The sequence below is a fragment of the Strix uralensis genome, chromosome 5 (assembly GCF_047716275.1).
Source record: "Strix uralensis isolate ZFMK-TIS-50842 chromosome 5, bStrUra1, whole genome shotgun sequence".
NCBI lineage: Eukaryota > Metazoa > Chordata > Aves > Strigiformes > Strigidae > Strix > Strix uralensis.
In genome coordinates, this window is record NC_133976.1 from 10,750,833 (window position 1) to 10,773,522 (window position 22,690).

The 22,690-nt window shown below is 38.1% G+C and overlaps 1 protein-coding gene across 1 annotated transcript in view; it reads left to right on the forward strand.

Annotated features, from left to right (window-relative positions):
* Positions 1 to 22,690, forward strand: part of PCLO (piccolo presynaptic cytomatrix protein) — a 382,484-nt gene that overhangs the window by 252,783 nt on the left and 107,011 nt on the right. Inside the window, exon 10 of the mRNA XM_074869854.1 lies at positions 1,735 to 1,860. Within this exon, the coding sequence (XP_074725955.1) occupies positions 1,735 to 1,860 (126 nt within the window). The remainder of the gene's footprint in view (positions 1 to 1,734; positions 1,861 to 22,690) is intronic.

Here is a 22,690-nt window from a genome sequence, read left to right on the forward strand (position 1 = left end):
ACCTAATGGAAGTATACCATCTCCCTAAGACTGATCCGTATCCATCATCTGAGGTGCCACCAGCCACGCCACTAGTTGTGTGGTTGAACTTCTTGCATGCACCAGCAATGCATACTGCCTGATTTATATAACAGTCCGTTCATCTCAGTGCATGTACGGTAATTACTATGCAGTATCTGTAAGAACAATCCTCATATATTTCCTTCTAATTCCTCACCATTAATTTTCCTTGGTTGCTCTCACCCACTTGTTTTATCGGTCTATTAGAGGGATACAACATTTTGGTCCAGGCTTGCAGTGGCACAATGAGCTCTTTCCATGTTAAATAATTCCTGCTAAACCACTTAAGTCATGAGTCTACTTTGACCCTCCTTACCTTTACATTGTGGGGTACAGGATCCATGCATATATCTGAACACCAGGCATATTCCAAAACAAATGAAAATGCTTGTTTGGAAAATGTCTAATATGCAATTATGAAGAAACCTGAGGCACAAAGGAATAGTAAAACTAGTGGAAACATTTTTGGCCAGAGACTCAATGATGTGGCTATCTTGCTTCTAAAACAAACTCAGGGCTGACTTGTCAGACATTAATAGCATTATGAGGAAAAACTTTAATCTAAATAGATAAAGCTTTGCAACAAGATTGTGTGGTGAGCTTGTTATATCTGATCAGTCTAATCACTCAGCGGGTTTGGCTTATTAAATTAATAAATTAAAAATTTTTTTTTTAGCCATTACAATAAAGGTGGGAAAATCAGCCTTTACATTCCCAGATCAAAGTGTGAATGATCTTATATGAAATTTTCTTTTTCTTCTAAGAAGAAATTTGTTTTTCTTTTATGGGAAGTATTTTTTTAAATAGTGAGATAGCATGAAAAATTGGCAATGCATAAGATTAGCTTTATGAGACTATTTTTCAAGCTTTTGTTTTCAGTTTCACTGTTACATGCGTAAGGGAGCTTAGTGATCTGTTTCTCTCCAGCTAAAATAATTGGAGTTATCAAAATGTTTTCATCTTTGTAATTTTTAAAAAAGAGAGAAAATATGTTAGATTTGATGATGCTTTGATTGTAGGCTTTTTCCATTTTGATAATTCATATATCCTTTGATATAAAAGATGTCAATTAAAAGAAAATATTTGAGAAAAATAATAGCATCTGCCAAATATAAGTTCAGGGAAATGTACATGCTTTGCTGCTGGACCTCAATGATCTCTATCTGTCTCCATATTTATGTTGATTCTAAAAATTCAGCTACTGTAGTTTTTCAGCTAAATTGCATGCATGTTTTAAGCATATGATAAAAATATCCTTTGAATCCACACGTCACATGGATTTCTAGAAATTTAATGCAATTTAATTAATATTGCAAATTATGGTTTGCTTAAAATAGGTTTACCATGCAAATAGGCTCTTTGCAGTACAGTAAGGCTGTCAGAAGAAGGATGTATTGGTTTCAATGTAATTTTTAGTGAAACAGTTATTTGTGTTATGTCAGTCATACGGTAGTTATTCAAAAACTTTTCCTTCACAGAAACACTTCTACCTAAAGTTAAGTATTTGGGAAACTGGCAGATGGGACTGCAATTAACCTTAATCTTCCAACCATAGGCAGAAGTTATTGGTGACACCCTTCAGTAACCTATGCTGAGTTGTTCTCTTCCTTTCTTTCCAGTGAATTATTCATTGCTTCATCTCTCTTTAAAGTTTTCTCTTTCTTTTGATCACAGGCAATGGACTGGGAATCCGAGTTGTAGGTGGGAAAGAAATTCCAGGAAGCAGTGGGGAAATTGGAGCTTACATTGCCAAGATCTTGCCTGGGGGCAATGCAGAGCAGACAGGGAAGCTGATAGAAGGTAAGATAAATGAATATGGAACCACAGGAGCATTGGGAGTTTGGTAGAATTATTTATAATATACATTTTCTCTTGCACAACAGGTGTAATCTTGTGCAAGGAGTAAGGGGCATCTGAGAGCCCCTCTAAACCACCATGAGTTGTAAAGCAGAAAAGGACTGATAGAATGTCATTTTATGACTTCTATAGCCAAAGAGAATTGCCACGATGTGCAGTATTATGGCATGTCTTCAGTAATACGTGCCAACATACTGTCTGCACTGGGGATAAGATAATGTGGCTAGAGTCCAACTGTATATCATGGATGTATATCATCAACGTATATAATGCACGTGCTGTTTTGAAGATCTCTAACCTGGCTTGATCATCTAAGTATCTATGTTTCAGGATACTTTCATTTCTTAGTTGCACAGGTAAAATAGGTCACAGATCCAGTTCTTTCTCATTCACACGCACTATTGTTTTTTTGAAATTCCCTAAAGTCAGACTTGACTGAATTTGTCTGACCTAACTTTAGTTTTCCAGTTTAAGATAGTCATTCAACCTGCCTCAACAGGCAACAGAGAAAAAGAAGCATCAACAGAAGGGCAATTATTTCATCTACCACAGACCTCTGTTTTGAGATCTGGGAGTGTCTTCCTCATTTAATTGACTTTAAGAAGACTGCATTAGACTACTCATCACCCTTTAGGCAACTAAAGCTAGGTGAAATGAATTTCACTTATTTATAATTAAATTTTCTAGGATTATTACAAATGTGATAATTCTGTCTAGTATCAATGTATTTCTATCCATGATCACATAAAGGGTCCCTTCTCTGTATAACTATTTTCTAGTTTCTTTCTTCATGTGAATATCTGTATGCACCTGAAATGTCAGTTTATACATGGACAAAAATATATAATACATTTGTTTCTAATTAATTTAATTATTTTTATGTCTTTAATAAAGGCAGCTATCCATGAAAAAAATAACAAGAGAAAGAAGATAAGCAGAAAGAATAGTTCTCCCAGGCAGAATTCAATTCACATAAGTTTTCTGAAGAGCAAATATGTAATAACAAATAGTAAACATGCAACAAAAGTCATGATTAAATCAAAAGTACTTTAGAGTAGTTTAAATATTTTGTGGTTATTACAAAACAGTCACCTGCATTCACCATGATGCTTTTTACATCCTTGGTAGTTTCTTTGCCAATATTTTAATGATATACATAAAAAAGGTGCACGTACACCAATGCCAATGAAATGATGTATCAACAAAAATATCTTGCTTTTTTCCCTATAGAGTCGATTCTGACATTCATATTTAATTAGTGGTATCTCACTCATCAGATAATAGAATAGTGTTATTTATTACACACAAATGATTAAAGAATCGACCATAGTGTCTTTCTGAAGCAAATAATTGTTTTGGTTCCCTTCATACAAAAGAGTAGTTCTTTCACAACTGTGTTAGATCATGCGTGCATTGTTTCAGTATCAAACAGGTAAAGAGGAGAATGTAGTTATTCAACATTTCCCCACAACTGGACACTTCAAAAAAGAGGATGAGCAGTTACTGCATGGAATTATCTCCAGTCTCTTGGTTTCTCTTGTCAGGAACTTCTCTGGAAATTGAGGTTAAAAGAAGTTCTTCATTCACCATATAGGTATATTTTAGCAGTGATCAAGAATATCTTGGATTTAGAATAACTATAGGAGAAGTTCAGATGTGGCAGTTTGCTTTTCTGTTTGTTCACATGATATATTTTGAAGGTTTATTCATATTTTACAGAAACATGAACAGGACAGTAAAATATTTATTCCTTTCTTTCATTCTCCCATCATATGATCAGTCACACAGAAGTATCCTGGACTTGGGTATGTTGACATAAATCAACTCCATCAAAATCACTGTACTTAATCTTTAGAATTCGTCCACAAAATGTCCCAGAATATTTTATTATTGATGTGTTAAATGTTCTGTCAGAAAGGCTGTCCAGGAAGGCTGGGCACCCTTTAAGAAGGAAGTGTTAATGACTCAGGAGCAGGCGGTCCCCAGGTGCTGTAAGAGAAGCCGGTGACAGAGAAGACCACCCTGGCTGAACAGGGAGCTTTGGTTGCAACTCAAGGAGAAAAGGAGAGTTTACAGCTTTTGGAAGAAGGGGCTAGCCACTCACAATGACTACAAAGATGCTGTGAGGCTATGCAGGGCAGAAATCAGGAGGTCTAAAGCCCAGCTGGAAATTAATCCGGCTTCAGCAATCAAGGACAACAAGAAATATAAGTGTGGGAGCAGCAAAATAAAGACCAGGGAGAGCCTCCATCCCCTGCTAGACACAGGAGGAAACATGGTAAAAAGTGATGAGGAAAAGGCTGAGGTGCTCAATGCCTTCTTTGCCTCAGTCTTTAATAGCAAGACTAGTTGAACTGAGGGAATCCAGCCTCCTCATCCAGAAGACAAAGACTGGGAGAACAACCCCCCCGCAATCCAGGAGGAGATAGTCAGTGACCTGCTGCATCACATAGACATACACAAGTCTATGGGACTGGATGGGATACACCCGAGGGTGCTGAAGGAGCTGGCTGGGGTGCTCACCAAGCTGCTTTCCATCATTTACCAGCACTTTTGGCTGACCGGGGAGGTCCCGACAGATTGGAAATCAACCAATGTAACGCCCGTATATAAGAAGGGTTGGAAGGATGATCTGGGAAATTACAGGCCTGTCAGCTTGACTTTGGTGCCTGGGAAGTTGATGGAGCAGCTCATCCTGAGTACCATCATACAACATATGCGGGACAACCAGATGATCAGGCCCAGTCAGCATGGGTTTATGAAAGGCAGGTCCTGCTTGACAAACCTGATCTCCTTCTATGACAGGGCGACTTGCTTATTGGATGAGGGAAAGGCTGTGGATGTTGTCTGCCTTGACTTCAGTAAGGCCTTTGACACCATTTCCCACAGCATTCTCCTGGTGAAACTGGCTGCTCGTGGCTTGGATGAGCACACGCTTCACTGGGTAAAAAACTGGCTGGATGGCTGGGCCCAAAGAGTTGTGGTGAACGGAGTTAAATCCGGTTGGCGGCTGGTCATGAGTGGTGTCCCCCAGGGCTCGGTTTTGGGCCACTCCTGTTTAACATCTTTACTGATGATCTAGACGAGGGGATCGAGCGCACCCTCAGTAAGGTTGCAGATGACACCAAGTTGGGTGGGAGTGTTGATCTGCTCGAGGGTAGGGAGGCTCTGCAGAGAGATCTGGACAGGCTGGAGCGATGGGCTAAGGCCAACTGTATGAGCTTCAATAAGGCCAAATGCCGGGTGCTGCACTTGGGCCACAACAACCCCCAGCAGCGCTACAGGCTTGGGGGGGAGTGGCTGGAGAGCTGCCAGTCAGAGAGGGACCTGCGGGTGTTGATTGACAGCCGACTGAACATGAGCCAGCAGTGTGCCCAGGTGGCCAAGAAGGCCAATGACATCCTGGCTTGCATCAGAAATAGTGTGGCCAGCAGGGACAGGGAAGTGATCTTACCCCTGTACTCAGCACTGGTGAGGCCACAGCTCGATGACTGTGTTCAGTTTTGGGCCCCTCACTACAAAAAGGACATTGAATTACTCGAGCGTGTCCAGAGAAGGGCAACGAAGCTGGTGAATGGTCTGGAGCACAGGTCTTACGAGGAGCGGCTGAGGGAACCGGGGTTGTTTGATCTGGAGAAGAGGAGGCTGAGGAGAGACCTCATCGCCCTCTACAACTACCTGAAAGGAGGTTGCAGAGAGCTGGGGATGAGTCTCTTTAACCAAGTAACAAGCAATAAGACAAGAGGTAATGGCCTCAAGTTGCACCAGGGAAGGTTTAGACTGGATATTAGGAAACATTTCTTTCCAGAACAGGTTGTTAGGCATTGGAATGGGCTGCCCAGGGAGGTGGTGGAGTCCCCATCCCTGGAAGTGTTTAAGAGTCGGGTTGACATAGCGCTGAAGGATATGGTGTAGTTGGGAACTGTCAATGTTAGGTTAATGGTTGGACTAGATGATCTTCAAGGTCTTTTCCAACCTAGACAATTCTGTGATTCTGTGAAAAATTGCTTTCTGCAGAATGTACCATTACTATATCATACAAGAGAAACACTTCCCCTTACTCTTATTTGCCTTTTAAATCTTGCCTTTACCTCTAGTTTACTTTTTACATTATTTTAGATGGCTATCATAGATCCACAAAGAATATTTGTCTACTTCACTGTTAGTTTTGTTTGTTTGTTTTAGTGGAAATATGGTTGCTGCACATTTAACCTCTATCCTTCAGAAGTGCTAAAATCCATTTAAGTCTTCAATCATTGTCATATTGAACTGTGTAAATCCAGCCAAACTGCTAGTGTTACCAATACTGCTCATATTGTTGTGTCTGAAAATAGAGTCTAGCCTTCATTTCTTTTTCAAGTTATTTGCTGTCTCTCATATCACATACAGAAAACTTTATATGTCATTACCTGTAAATGACAGTTACATATTAGTAATTTGTAGAGTAATCATGAGTCACCTTTTCTGCTGAATTGCTGTGTGACTTCAACTTAGACTACATACCTAGTCATCAAGTAAACATATACTAATGTCATTACAAGCTACTGTCTTGACTCATTAGCCTTTCTAAGAACTTGATTCACTGTGAAAAATCCCATCAACTTAATTAATTCCTCTAATTCTAAAACCAGAAAACATTGTGTCAGATCTGAAAATCCTGTCAATAGCATAAGGAACAGGGAGTGATTTACTGTGGTTGTGCAGGAAGCCAAAGTCCTGCCTGCTGTCTGCATGACTACATATATAAAGAAATGACACAGTTTAAAATACAGATAGCATTCCTTTCCTTAGGGAATAGCTATCCATAAAATTTCAGCCTAGTGAAATAGCTTTGGAGGAGTTTTAGTGCTGAAAAGTTTATTTATAGTTCTGACTGGCAAATACCAGTCGTCTTGGTTCTCTCACCTTGAATTGCTTTCAGATGTCAAGAATGTCTCTGATTGATCACTCACTGGCATTACAAAAACTGGAGGTGGAAGACTCATTCTACTGAGCTCATCAAGTGCAGGGACTGTGTCAATTTGATAGATGTGCCTGTGCTCCCTCTTGTGTTGACTGAAACAGTTCAGTTATATTCCACTTGGTAAATCTACTGGGTGAATGGCATTTCTGCCAGCGTTTTTCAGAAACAGAAGAACCTAGAGTAAAAGGCAGAAATAAAATATTAATGTGTGTCACCAACCGTTACAAATTTTCTGGATGCCCTTAGCATTCAAATTTTCTTATTGGACCATTTCAACAGGCTGACTGGAGAGCCTGGGAACTGGTGAACCATGTGTGGTTTTGTTCCATTTTCAATCAGCCAGACATACTGTGTTGCACTGCTTAAACCAGCTGACATTCACCAAGATTAAGAGATTCCCTGACTTTTCAGTCTCCTGGCAATTCCCGGGAACTTGCATAGTCTAAAAGCTAATGGTGAACCCGATTTGTGGTGATCTTCTGCCTTTGCTGACACTCCACTCAACAGCAACCATGACGCTGATCAGATATTTGTTAACTTGTCCGAGGCTTTATGAGTGCATGTTTATTTTTAATATGTATGCCTCACTAAATAATATCTTCCCAAACTTAAGAACAGGAGTGAAGACAAAAACTCTTATTATTAAAAATACTGAAATAGCACTCCCAATTTCTATTCTATAGCAAATATAACAGTGCAACATTTCTAGCATAACATGAAAGGATGCCACCTACCTTATGAGTCACAGACCTTCACACTGTTGACTTTTAGTATATAAACAGTCCATGCTAGCAGAGACGTGCTATTCAATTCAGTTGAATTTTGCATTTTACAATTTAGTAAAAGTACTCATCATACAGGGATATTTTAAGCTTCCCCATCCTGAAGCTAGTCCAATAATATTCTAAGAAAAACTACCAATATATGTACAGACAATGAAAGATAATGCCACCCTGTTAAAGCTGTTAAGTAGGTCAGAGAAGAGAAAATGCACTGCCATTTGAGAGTTCCGTGGTAGTTAACAGTGCCCTGCACCTCAGTCCAATCCTTAGACACTTGTCTTGATCTAGATTAGTAACTACTCCCCTTAGGATGCAAGAAACATTGCTGCTCAAAACACCATGAAGGTCCTCTAAGATGAGCCACTTGCAGCCTGATGGCAGGTCCAAAAGTAGGTAAAAGCACATCCAATGTCCTCAGCACCAAAGTCTGAAGATTGACGATGAGTTCTTAAATGTACTCTGTACCTTTTAGACTTATATTCTACTGCTAAGATGCAGATGATCAGTTTTCCAAATTGTTTGTTTGCCTTTAATTGTGCTGGAAGTTCCCCAGTCCACATGGTCAGTTCCCCTCACGAGAGTATTTTGAATGTGTGGGTCATTATTTGGAATGTCAGAGCTCTCTTTCATCTTTAGAAAACTGTGCAATCTCAGAAATTTAAGATGACTTCAAGAAATAAAACTGAAGTCTCCCCATTCCTCTTATCCCTATTTATTCACACTTCTTTTCCTTTTTCTATAGAAAGTCTTATATATTTTTATATATTCAAGTGTCAAAATTTCCTTTTGTAAGAAGACTGGTGCACAGCTCAGTCTCTCTCTCGCTACTGCACTAATATGAGGCCAAATAAACATTAGATTCATTCCTCAGATTGAAACTAAGAGCCTTCCCTTGGACTGCCATGGCATGGCACAGCTCATTATCTCTTGAAGCCATGGAGCATGGCCACGGTGTCAGAGAACATTTCCTCACAGATATTAAGCCAGTATGAGCAGAAACATGCTCTCTGCTTTCCACACCAGGACTGACATATAAAATGAACAGGGTATACCAAAACATCATGCTGTGACTGGCAAAAGAGGGCCACATCTAGACCAGTGGGAAGTGTTTTCTACCCAAACAGGAATATCATAGGAGAAAGGAAGAAAGAGCTATTTGGATTACCTCCATGGACTTCGGAGAGCACTCAAGCTCCCCAACTTCAGTTCTCTGAAGGAGGAGGCAGACCCAGGAAGTCATGTCAGAAGTCTGCCTTGACCAGAATGCTCTATAGATCTCATGCATGGTGTGGACTTTGACTTCTGACCTATTCCACTTCAAGTGTCCCATAGCCTCAGGCTTCACTATAGAAGAATGAATACTGAGAGATATCTTTGAAGGCAGAGAAGAAGCCAGGTCTCACTGGGACCCTCATCTGTATGGGTCCAAGCGTCATTACTAGAGGTCTTCATTACTTCCAGGACAGGCAGTTAATCAGAAAGAAAATTGTGATAAAGATATAAGGAAGTACATATGATTGTAAAGAGGGAAGCTGCTATGTTAGGTGGAAATCTACTACAAAAAAACAAGAATCAGCTGCCCACACAGGAAAGTGGCTTAAATATGAGAGACTTAGAAATATGAGAGCCTTATGTAGCAACTTTGGGTCTAGGGAAGCCTGCAAGTGAAAGCTGAAAGACAACGAATAGGTTCATGGTGTGTGAGCAATCCGTCATGCACAATGAAGTCTGCATTAACTGGAGAATAATGTCTTGAGTATTTATACTACCTACAATGCTTCCTCTGAGGAGAATGTAAATAAGGCTAATGAGCAGACCAGAGAGGAGATAGGCAATGCGGGGAGATGATTAACTGTTCTTCGGTTGTGTAGTATAATTAAGATGAATCTGAGTGTAAGCAATGCTGGATGGAGGCTGTTGGAATATTAGCATCACTGTTTAATCTGCAAAGTATTTCCTGGGTTCTGGGCAGTAACATCTTTGAATACGAGCAGCTTTCTTACTCCTACAGGAAAAAATGTCAACTATCTAGCTTCCAGAAGCTGTTTCACCTCAGCCATGCCCCAGGGATGTTCCCTTCATGTGTTTTCAGATCATAAATTTTCAATCATAACTTTTCAAGTTTTTAAGTCCTTGTCATCTTAAAGCATGTTATTTACTGGCATTGAAAATACATGATTTATTTTAAATCCTCTCAGAAGAACAGTGGGACATGCAACTGGAATATTAGCCAACCCATGAAAGGATTATAAAGTGTTAAGAACAACTTTCTGTAGCTTGTTTGAAACATTTTTAGATAGCACCAAGTGCTGAATAACAAGACCAGACCCAATTTCAGATGGTCTTTTGAAAAAGCAATATAGCATATGTAATAGCTGTCCATCTTATCGAAACTATCTCTTATCATATCATAGACATGCTTTGGATGTTGCTTGGAAAATGCAGTGTGGCTAGAATGGTCATGGGCACCTAAATAGTTGGAAAACCAGAACAGAAGCAGTAAGTCACTATCCTTCCCCCTACTCCTCTTGCCACACTTCCCTCTTATCCCTGAGTTATAGATGGGCTCAAGTGTAACACTGACCGGTCTCGGTCATCTATCGGTGGGAAGTGCAATAGGCACCAGATCTTCCTGAGTTTTAAAAGATTGTAGTGAGTGCTGCTTGCTGTTTATCCAGCTAAAATTAGAAACATTCATCGGGGCATTACAGTGAAAAGAGATTTTCCAGTCCCCATGAAGCTAGGGATAGTGAAGAGCCAGCATCCCTTCTTGAGTCCCTCTGATAATTATACTTCTGGCAGAAAGCAGGTAGCATGATGAAGGTGGAAAATGATGAAAAGAAATTAAAAAGAACACAAGAAAGGAAGGAAAAATTCTCAAAAAACTTTGGATCAGGTCTTAAAAGAACAGAAAGAGTCTTCCTGTCCCGCACTTCCGTTTTGCAGTTTGACTGCTTTAATTTATTACTGCATTGGAGAAAACAAAGAATTAACTTTACCCTGTTCTCTGATCATTAGTCTTAGTGATTTATTGTGCTGTCCATGCTTATTCTGTGGGGTTAGAAGAGAAGAGAACTTGCTCTCAACATATCCCCTGGGCTACAGGCTCAGGTTTATCTGTCCCAGCAGAAACTGACTTTATCAAAGGAAGTGTGCACAAAATAACAGGCAATGCCATAGCTCAGTTGAAAGCTTTGCCCTAAAGCTGTTTAGAATGGGCTTAATCTAAACAAACCCCTAAATGCCCCCTATTAGCTGTAAATCTTCACTAGTATAGCTGTGCTCCTCTCATCCACATATTTTGTTCTACCTTGTACTTCTTTCAAACAAGTACTAATTAAAAAATGTGCAGCGTTGTTCCTGCTAAGTGTAGCAGTGGGCATTCAGCATATAAGAAAATGCCTTTGAAATATTCAGAAATTAATTTTTTTAAAAGGGAAAGTCTGTTATAAAAATTAAGTTAGTAGAAAGGACACCCCAACAAATTGTATCACTTACATGTTACGATTAATGTTATATCTGTTAGGATGAAGAAAGGAAGGAAGGAACCTTTCTCACACTGGTTTAGCCATTTCATGTGCAATCCCACTGACAGTGGTCTCAATTCCGTTCTTAATATGGTAGGAGTTGAGTTGTACTGCAAGTTTAGTTTGGCCATTTGCTAAGATATGAGAAGGAAATCAGAATCACCAGAAGGAATGCGAATTGTTTCAGCACCTGTGTGGGTCCTACAGAAGGAAATGGGAGAAGAAAGACTTGCAATATGAATGTTTGACAGAAATCTGTGAGAGCTGGTTACTGTAACACTGTCCACAATTTTATTTACTAAATCTGTTTTGTGGCAATTGAAACACACTTAGAAAATACTTTTCCCTGCTTCACAATATAGGCCATCTAGTTTATGGAGATTTAGTTTAATCTTATGGTGGCAGAATGATACAACTGGGATTTTGCAAGGATACTTCATTAGAAAATTCGCCTAAAATATCTGTTTCAATGAGATAAAGCTGGTAATATGAGTTTGTAATGTTTCTGCCCAGCACTGCAATTGCTCTATATTTAATTTCCCTGCAATAAAAACCAACACTGAAAATAGATATTGGAAAGTAACTTGGATCTAGGAAGTAGCTGAGCAGCTGTATAGACTGAGCTTTCAGGATCTTTTTTATGTAATCTAAAGCAGAAGATAAGAGAAAACTTATGGGGCACTTACAAACTTTTTAAAGGTATGAGAAAGAAGCATTAAATTAATACATATTAGGACCCGTAAAGATCTGGCCTCTTGCATAGCACAGGTTATCGATTTTTCACTCCTGCATTTAGTCTTGTTATGTGCCACATAAACTAGTATAGATTATACCTTCCTTATGATCAAGAGCTCTGAAAATACCTTAAACAACTAATTTGTGCTGAAAATCAATTTTGCTGGAAAAGCCCTGTCATACAAATTGCACCAGGGATTTGGATTCTTAATAACAAATAAATAATTTCATCAAAATACCTCTTTAGGGATTTTCTGTTTAGTCTTTATTTAAGTCTAATTTATAGAGACAAGCAAAATAACCTGGATGCTTCAAGCAGTGAGTAGATGCAAACATAGTCACTAGACATTCCAGAGGTAATGAAGTGGAGGACAATTGCAAAGATCAGGCTACAAACATTCATCAGATGGCTTATAACACAAATCGTGGAAGATCACTGGTGAAAATGTCATTGATGTTATAACTAGCTTTCAGTAATATTCCCCTAAGATTCTATGAGAAAGCACTATTAGCTATTGTAAAGTACTTATAAAATTAGTAATAGACACACTGATTTTGACAGCTGTTATTTTTCAGGACCTTGATGAATAGTTTCTGTTTGGAAGAATATCCAGGTACCTCTTTGAAAGAGTCGTCATTGCTTCCAGAGAATGTGCCTGAAGCCCTGTTTCTCTGAGCACAGCAGAAAGAGCAATAGGCAGTATTGCCATCAGGCTGCCCACAAAGCTTTCTTCTCAGCTCCCACTAGGACCATACAGCTCTCTGCTGTCCTCTAGGATCATATACATCACGGGTGCTTTGATTTTCTGCCTCTGATATTGACACATATCACCCACCCATGTGGTCCCAGTTCTCCCCTCTTACTCTTCTTGGATAGTTCTAGCTATATTCTGACACTGTAAGTACTATTAAGGTTCATTTGTCTCCATAAAAGAGTTTAATTCCTTCTTTCACTATTTTTAATATGATCTGTCCATTCTTACATCAGAGACATGGTTGCAGGCCAGACATTGACTCTATTATAGTATAACACTGTATTAAAATTGAATGTATATTTTTAAGAAGATGCAGTTGCATTTCCTATTTCTGTATTCCCAGTCCACACTGGTAGAGGTGACAAGGCAGAGGCTGTAGCTTTTCTTATCTTGCCAAATTGGAGAGAAAAATAGAGGTGCAGAGCCAGCTCTGTGAGCACAGAGGTGAATCTCAGCTATAGCAATGGTTTTAGTTACTGGGCCCAAGATGTTCAGGGATAAAGCTACAACTTTAGTCAAACAAAGGCAGTCTGTCTGGTGTTGTAAGAGATAGACTAGGAGATATATTCTCTAGATCATGTTATACCCGATACACAGGCAAATAGCAAAAGCATGGAGATGCATAGAAGCTGTGCCTGCCCCTTTGCATAGCAACTACTTGCTGTGGATGCTAAAAGGGAGTTGAATTTCAACTTGGAGCATCAAAAATATGGGCCTGTATTGCTCTGTTTCTTGTCTTCTGTTTTCAAAGATGGACTTCAGTGTAGCAGATATACAAAGAAACCAGACAAATGTAAATCCTTTGGTACTGACACTGAGGCCAATTTGTCTTACCAGTGGAAGTCATCAAAGCACTCTCTGGTCTCCATTGACTGTATAGGGACCTTAGGTATTTCTTTTAGGTGAACTGACTCACTAGCAACCTAAAATTTAGATGCTAAGTGCCTACATTAAACACGCTGGAGCACATCTCATAAAACAAAACCAAGAATTTTTTGTTTGTTGTTTTTAAGGAACAATATATATTTGGACTTACATACATGGGCTTTTCAAGAAGAATAATCATTACAGTGTGAAAAAGTCTTTTTTCATAACCATTGACATATGTTGTTTGATAGTGACTTCCCAGTGAACTGGAAAGCTAAAAATATCATAATTCCATTTCCTATTGCGCAGATCATTGTGGGCTGAAACTAGCAGACTCTGTTTGATGTGACTTTAGTGTGAAAAAAGTCCAGTAAAATCAAAGTGAGGGTCATCTTGAAGTACGGTTTACATATAGCTATGTCCTTATGGACAATTTCCCCTGCTCTTGTATTCCAAAAAGTGCATTAAAACATTTTGCTTTTACACATAGCAATTTTAACCTTCAATCTCATTCCTGAAATCTGGATCTCCAGGAATATTAGGCCAGTCTTGCCACTCCAAAGTGTTGTATTAATATAAAACATAGCAGACATTCAAGGCACAAGGTGAATTGTCCCCAGAAAGGGTTTGTTCTGCTGCAAGTCAGGTAAACAAATAGCCACCATCACTGAATATCTCAGAGGCAGTGTGTTAGCTGTTTGTTTGCAAGACACAGTTCCCAGAAGTAAAAAGAGGCTTACAAACAGCACATTTTCCTGCCAATGAAACTAGGTACTGCAGCAAGCAGACTTTCTTTAATCACTTATTATTTTGAAGTATTTTCTAGATAGGGTATGCACATTTGATTCTTCCAACATTATAAGGAACAATATTAACAATTATTAACAATTTACTGTGAAGAAAGAAGGACTACTGAAAATGGGTTGTCTCAGAGTAGAACATTATCTGTCTTTCAGATGGACTTTGCTGATGGTAATACGTAAGGCTTGGACACAAATTTGGAATGTTTGGTTACAGAGCTTCACTTCAGTGTTTTTAAAAGTGACATGGCAACATCGATAAAGCCTGTGTTTTCTATTAAGTGTTGGGTAATACACAGACAGGAAATAGAGAAAAACAAGATAATTCCTAAATTGCTTCAATTAAATCAACCAATCTCTGGAGTTACTTAGGAAAAACAAAAATTGTAATCAAGTTCTTACAAAATTTTCCAAGGTTTTCTAAAGAACTTCTGAACCATCTGGTATCAGCTATTTTCAGAGGAGATGCTGGACTGGGCTATACTGTGCTCTGACCTAATCTGATCTGACAGTGATTTTCTTATTCAGTTGAAAGGGTAAAGGAACATGAGGAACAAAAAATAATTTTCTGCAATAAGTTTTGCAATATAATACATTATAAAATAGGAATACTATATAAATTAATACAGAAAATGTTCTAGAAGACAGCTTAAAGAAAGGAAATCCTATGAGCACTCTCTAAAAGCTACATAGAGACTTTATTTCAAATTTCTTGAAGCATGTTCTATTCCAAAACCTAATTAGATCATCCATAAGGTATGGCTGGAAGACTTTGTATGGGAATCTTCAGGTTTCTTTGAGACAAAAGGAGAAGGTGCATATATTATTTGAAAGAAAACAGAGCAAAATGTTGATTAAAAATGACTACTCTTTATCCAGATTTATCATTATGACTACGGTACATATTTGAGGCTTACTGTGTAAAATTATATAGCTACAACTTCAAATTTCTATATGAAAAGGCTGAAAAAAAGCCACTTAGGGTATATTTGTAATGTAATAATACAATTTAAAATGTAACTGAAATTGAAGATATTGACTTGCAAATTATCTATATTATTAGTAACTAAAGCTTGAAACAATGTCATCAAGCAGAAATTGAGTATCAAATCTTATTTTTGTTCCACATTCGAAGAAAACAAAAAACTTCTGAAAAAAAGTATTAAAGAATCAAAATGTGTCTCTGAATTTCACTTAAACCTTGGTACAAATAACTGATAATATACCTTTTCCAACTTTGAATTGTTCCTAAATAAAAAAAAAATTGTTGCCTGAAATATTGCCTGAAAAATAAAAAAGTATGCTGTGCTTTTTTCCTGTACAGATCCTGAAATATTTGAGCCAGAACTTGTTGAAACCTGTATTATTTCTCCTTGTTTGTAATGGGAGTGCCTCAGATCCAAAATGAATGTTTGGTATCTCTCTAAATATAGCAGCAAGCAGAATTCTATTAAGACCTTTGGGGTTTATGGTCCATTTGAAAACTTCTGAAATTACCTTCTAGGTACATTAATACGTTCTAGGTTACTTTTCAAACTGTTTTCGTTAGGTATTTAAATCTTATCATTTTTAGAAAAATTGAATTAGTCTTGGTTTGGATGGTTGTAGGGGAAGAGTACTAACTGATTACAAAATACAAGGCTTTGCAGACAATTGCATTCAACTCAGTAAGATAGTAAGAATCATACTAATATCTATTTATTTTGGATATTGAAGATCAGATTTCACAAATGATACGTGGTAGAATGAGCATTTTTAGGTCAGCATGTACTGACATTTCCTTTTCTTGGATGTAACAGCAGAAGCAAACTAGAATATAAAATGTAAAAAACCCAAAAGCAAAGAGATTTCAGACTGCCAATCTTGGTGTCTGGCAGACGTGGGCAGATAGCAACTAAGTTTTCCAGGGTCTGAGCTCTGCTTAAGTCTCTGAAAGGATGCAGTGGATGTGAGGTGGTTCATGCTGCATTTGAAACATGTAGATTTTAAGAATATTTCGAAGTCATCACATGTATGGTATAGCTGACCCTGACTGCCTTTATGTGACAATGTAGTGGTTCAGTACCTGCCAAGGGAATAGGAAATCTTGATGTTCAGTTGCTCAGCCATTTCTGCTTCTAAGGAGAATTGTGTTTTCATTGGAGTTGCTTACTATTAAATTCCATTAAAAATGGTCAGTGGGGACCATTTTGTATTAAACTGGATCTTGCTTTCTCTTTTGCAGCTGGTCTGTCTTCTAAACGATAAACCCTGAGCTATTATTTAGTGTGATAGTTCAGGCACTTTCTGGGAAAGTTCTACTTTTTGTCTTGATTTTTATTGCATTGAAAATTATTTGTAAAGCAACAGTTTTCAATTATAAGTAGTCCCATTTTTGTTTCTGCATAATTTTGCAACTGCTACTGTGAGGTCAGATCCCCACTGGCATATACTGGTCAGTTCAAAGTCAAGCCTCATGTTATCTGTTCTTATCTGCTGTTTTCCTAGGAATGTGTGTTGCAAAGTGCCAAGGAAAAGTCAGAGGTGCTGGGCAGTTTCTCCCCCAACTGTCATGAATAGGAATTGCAGAAGTTCAGCACAGTTAATTTTTCTTGCTTGGTGATCACATTGTACTTTTTTTTCCTGGCATTATTGCACATGTTCCTGTTATTCTCCAAATCAACCAGTTATGAAATAAAAGCTTTCTTTAAAATTATTTCCAATGAAACTGTAAAACACTCCAGTCATTATAGGACCATGATGCTGATTCCAGCTGATTTTTCTTGAAATTTTGGGTCCTACATTTTCTTTCACAAAAGGGGATTGTTCATTAGTGTATTGCTGTGACAGAATTTTGCAAATTAAGAAGTAGCTTATTTATATGTTTATAACATGCTAGTCCTTCTTCTTTTTGTATGTGGGCACTGTCAGTCCAAAATGAAACATGCAGAATGACTACGCTTTCATTTAGGTCTTGAATTTTATTTGAACAGTTTGAGTAATAATAATATCTCACATGAAAAAGATGTGAAAAAAAGTGTCTTCCTTCTGATATTAAGGGAACAGAGAAAATGCTTTGCATTTTTGGTGATGAAGTTTGCAAATAAATATACAGAGTAATGAGCCTGCAGCTCTATGTCTACTTCTGAATCCAAGAATCTCACTGAAATATATTAATAATTTGATTTAATAATAATGTTCTTTGATCTAAAATGAGCTTTATCCACCTGCCTATGTAATGTTATGCATATACCTGTAAGTTGTGAGTGTAAGGCACCTTTCCCTGGGGACTCATTGCTGCCAAACCAGAAGAACATGACCATAACTGAGAACTATTAAGTCTTAAAAATTCCATAAGGCCTTAAAGATGATAGAGGTAATTTGTCTGATGAGAAAGAGCTGTACAATCATCTAGCAGTAGTGCTTGTACCATAGTTGTTCCTTAGTCTGTGGAAGTGTAAAAGATTTTCTGTTGGGGTTGGGTTTTCTTTCCTTTTTATAAATTTATTCCTAAAAGGCCAGCAGGGATAGAGTAGAGAGCCAGAGATGTACATCTACAGAAAGAAACTGGCAATTAAAGACACAGGGAAGAGGTGGATTCTTCTAACTTGCTCATGTGCTACCTTTCTGCTCCCTTCCCATCCCAAGCCAGCTCAGGTCAGGAGAAAGCATGTCTGGAATATCCTTCAAAGAAACACAGACAGGCAGGGTTGCTTTTAGTACTGCACACAAGCCCTGTTGTTCAATAAGGGTTCAGTTCTCAGAAGCACTGTGTGGTCTCAGGCAATCCCTCTTTCTGTGCACTTCTGATCAGAGATGGGAGAAGACTCCTAACAACTGCTGTTTTGTATGACAGCACCAAGATTGCCTTAGCCCAGGCCTATGAGCTTCTACATTGCTTATGTGCAGACAGACCAGATTACACATGCACAGTAAATATGGGACAGTCCTATGTTGGTGGCTTAGGCTGCACATTAGCTACGTTATGGCAGGCACAAGGTGAAAAAGAGCAGGCAGGAAGGAGGTAAAGAGGACATTAGGATGATCTGGTTAGTGCTAGGGCCAAGGTTTTCTAGACCTGTGTGGAAAGCAATGTGGTGCAAAGTGAACTTCCATGTACATCTTTTATGTTCATTGTATATGTTCATGTTCATTAGAATGTGTTTGCATGGGAAAGATGAGCACCACTTACCTGCCCAAGTGCAATGACAGTGCCACTTAGTGGTGCTGACCAGTCACCTCAATGAATAGAAGTTTTGATTATTTCTTAGTTACTAAATAATGTGCTGAACAGAACCCCATGAAATTAACCTTTAAGATGACACAGTAAAAGGAAATGAGTCATTTCAGGCGATGTTCATCACTGTGTGAGCGTGAAGCTTGCTAAATTAGTTCTGTCATAGTGTGGGTGAAGTGGAATCATTTCATATCATTCATTCATTTGCTGCTCATACAAACAGTTTTGGGACTGCTAAATAGAAATAAGCATTGACTTATGCCTAAATAAAGCAAAGATTTGTATTACGTTTACTGATTATGCTTTCCAAATGGGTCTGAAGTGACTCATTAGAGAGAACTGAGAGTTCCTGAGATGTGTGTGAAAGAAAAGATAAAAGGAAGCAAAATTCTAGGCAAGGTCTTTCATGACTGGTGCTAATGGGGATGTAGAAACAGTTTTAGTTTAAGGCAATACCAAAGAAAGAAAAGACAATCTTTCATCTTATTATTCACAGACCACTGTTCTTAGAAGTATCAGCCCATCTTAGTGATTGTAATAGCTCTGCAATTCACACAGTGGAAGCTGACCGATTAGTTGAAAAGTAGGGGCTTTCTTCTGATTGAGTAGCTGTAGAGAACATGAGGAAAAAGAACCCACTTCCCACTGTTTAGGAAAAACTGAAGATCCAAAGAAGGCACTGAACATACCTTCAAGTGCCACAGCGACCCTTGTTGAGTATGATACAGACAGACTAGTAGATCTGATAAAAACAGCTTTACACCAGCCAAGCAGCTAGTTAAAAATGGTCTGAAGCACACACTTCCCTATCTGGATGAATACCCATCCGTGATGCACGCTGATGGGCTGCAATGCCATCTCAGAGGTTCTGTTTCTGAATGGAGACTAGCTGGGAGAGCACCTGACAGCTACTAGCAGATAAACACTTCTCTCTGTTGCCTACAGTTTCCCACACATATGGAAAAATTTGGTGCCACCTAATGGACAACCCCCCACATCCCAAATTTCAAATGTGTTAAACTCTATACAGGAATGTATAGAATGTGTTAAACTCTATAAGGCCTGTTACCTATATTTGTTTATGCTTCACACTAAAAATTTCTAATTCGGTATGCTTAATCATATATCTTGGGATGTAATATGCATTGTTTAGAGGCAAAGACTTATTAAGCCCCACAGGTAACACAAGTATTTCTGTGTTTGCTGGCTTTAAATTTATGAACTGGGTTTATCACACAGCTGCTTCAATTTCAGCAACATAACAACACATGAAACTAAATTATTGCACCTAAGTGCTCTTATGTGTTTACAGGTGATATTTAACTATCTATTTGGTCAAAGGGAGAAAGATTATTCTAAACTATCCTTAAACAACTTTACTGCTATAGCTCCATGGAAATAGCAATCTCTCTTAGTAGAAATCATGACTATGTCAACAAACTATTGCTTTAGCCCATGGGGTTTATATCAACATGTGTACACTTACAAAGTACCTTACCAAAAAGGAGTTGGATGAAACCACCACCAGTACAATGGCTGTCATAATGAACAATACTGCAATACTGTAATACTGCAAACAATTTTTATTCCTGCAAAGGCTGTTAGTGATGACCTGATTGTATGTCAAGTACTTCAAGAAGCAAAACAAGTAAAAAACATAAAAAGTATCTCTGTTTGATCAGACAAACCATCTAGCATTGCCCAGAAACAGTAAATTAATGATATATGTATAGATGTACGTATGTATGTGTCTGCATGATTATATATGTTTTCTACACATGCACACATACACATATATAGTCATATATATAGTCATACGGTCATATATACAACTATGACATAGACTATATGACTCAGGAACTCCCTAGGCAAGTGTACAGCATGGTGTCTTCTACTTAGTAATCCATAGGGAGTTTTTCCTGCATGCTCTTGTCTAGTGTACCCTTAGACTTCAAGCATGATGGCCTTCCACAGAGTAACTCTATGTTTTGTATGACACAATATCTCCTTTTGCTTGTTTGAGACTGTCCTCCCGGTAACATCATCCATAGCAAGAATATGCATAACATAGAATCCACAGCAATAGTATTAGAATTGCAATTTGGACATCATGCCCAGTTCTCATGGAATTCAGTGGAAGAATAAGTAAAATCATGCTCAGTTTGATGAATTTGAATTTGTAAAAGTACATGCTGTGAAGAGGTGTATATGTGAATGAAACCAAGTTTCCATGTGCAATTTGTATTTATAGGTCTTCAGGATGCATTATGAGTTCAGTTCTTTTCATTTGCCTGGGAAGAGAGATGTGTACAGCATGATTAACAGTGGTCCTGCAGGACTCCAGGCAATTGGCAAAGGAGAAATACAATTGGCAATTAGATTTCTTTTGCCTCTGAGCCTTTGGAATGGACTGGGAAAAGTAACTGGGCTTTTTATTATTTTCTTTAAAATTTGTTGTATACATTCAGCACAATATTTATTATAATCTGTAAAAAATAATCAGATTAACCTGGTTCATTATTTTTAGAGAAAATAATTATTAACTTTGGTGAAGACAAATAAATGCCTTTGAAATGAGTTGATAGACAATTTAACAATTCCTTGGATACTTTTTACCCAAGGAGAATTGCTCAAACTCTTTCATCTCTGAAGCATACAATATCATTTGTGCTTTACTCTTGTATTGTATTCAGTAAATTTGTGGGATTTAAAGTTTAAGCTGGCATTTTTTACTGCTTGCATATATTTATACCTTATTAAACCTATTCTTACATAACTGATTCACAGTATTTCACAGATGTAATTGCTCAGTTTTGAAGGGAAGGTGCTTGTGCTTAAATTTTCTCAGAAGAAAGAAAATATGTCATTTTTATTCAGTTAAATGCAACACCTATTTTTCCTCCTTTTGCCTGGGAAAGAATGTTCAGTGGTTTGATGTAAAGCAGCAGAGATTATTGGTTTACTCTCTTACATTGTTTAACACTAATAATTTTAATATATCAGTTCTGGTAAAAAGATTTTGACCTGTACAGTAGCTTTGGTGAAATGAAAGCAGTTTTAAAAGATTAAATAGTGAAATGATCAAGCTCCTTTGTCCTTGTCAGCCCATAACACACATTTGAGTTTGAGTCTACGGAGTTCAAATGTCAGTTTAACACTTATATTTGTCAGTTTAAAAATAATGCTCGATATCTCACTTGGGGCATGTTTTTGAAGGCCATTGCAATACCTAGTGAAGCTAAAGTGAGGATGCAGCGTTGAGAATTCAGTAGCGGTTCGGTGTTTAAATGTGCTTTTGATACATAACTAAGACACACAAGTTTTAAGAAATAGGGACAGAGGTTATTGTCGGGCTAACATGTAATTGCTAAATTGAGACTATGAAAGCATCAAAATAGACAGGCTTATTATTGTTGTTGCTGCAGGGCAAGAGGTTGCCTGTATAGGCAGCAATTATTGATTGCTATGCAGCAGCAGAAACAGCAGAATGGGTGCCTGCACAACACCATCAGCAGACAGCACTCAGGCTGGGGATGCATCTTTCCAGCACCTTCCTGCCCCTACCTAGCCACAGTTTCATCAAGTGCAACTCCTCATCCTTTGACCCAAGTCTTAAACCAGATCTCATAGGCTGTATTATTCCCTATGAGTTTTGACGTACTCCATTGCTTCAACAGAAAAGCTCCAAAGTGCCTTCAGGAGACTTGAAAATGAGCCCTGAAACTACCAGCCCTGTCCTCCTTTTGCTTGTCATCAGCTGTGAGCAAAGCCTTCTTGTGGTTGTTGTCATCCTTGGGGTAACGGCAGCTTCTCCCCTGCGGAGACTGCTTTCCCTGGATGGGCATGAATAATATATCTAGAGCTATAGCTATCAGTGAAGGAATGTGGTATCACACACTTGTTTTGTTTGTCATCCTGACGCTTACCTGGTGAATTCAGTATGTTAATGGTGATCCTAAGAAACACACATGTATACAGGCACTGGCTGGTAAGAGATCATTTGTTTTAGTGCAGAGAATGAGAAGAAATAGAACCTGCTGCTAATCAGTATGCATGCCAAAACTAGCATCAATTTGCCCTTAACTTCAAGGATTTTAAATAAATAAATAAATAAATAAATTGTGTTAC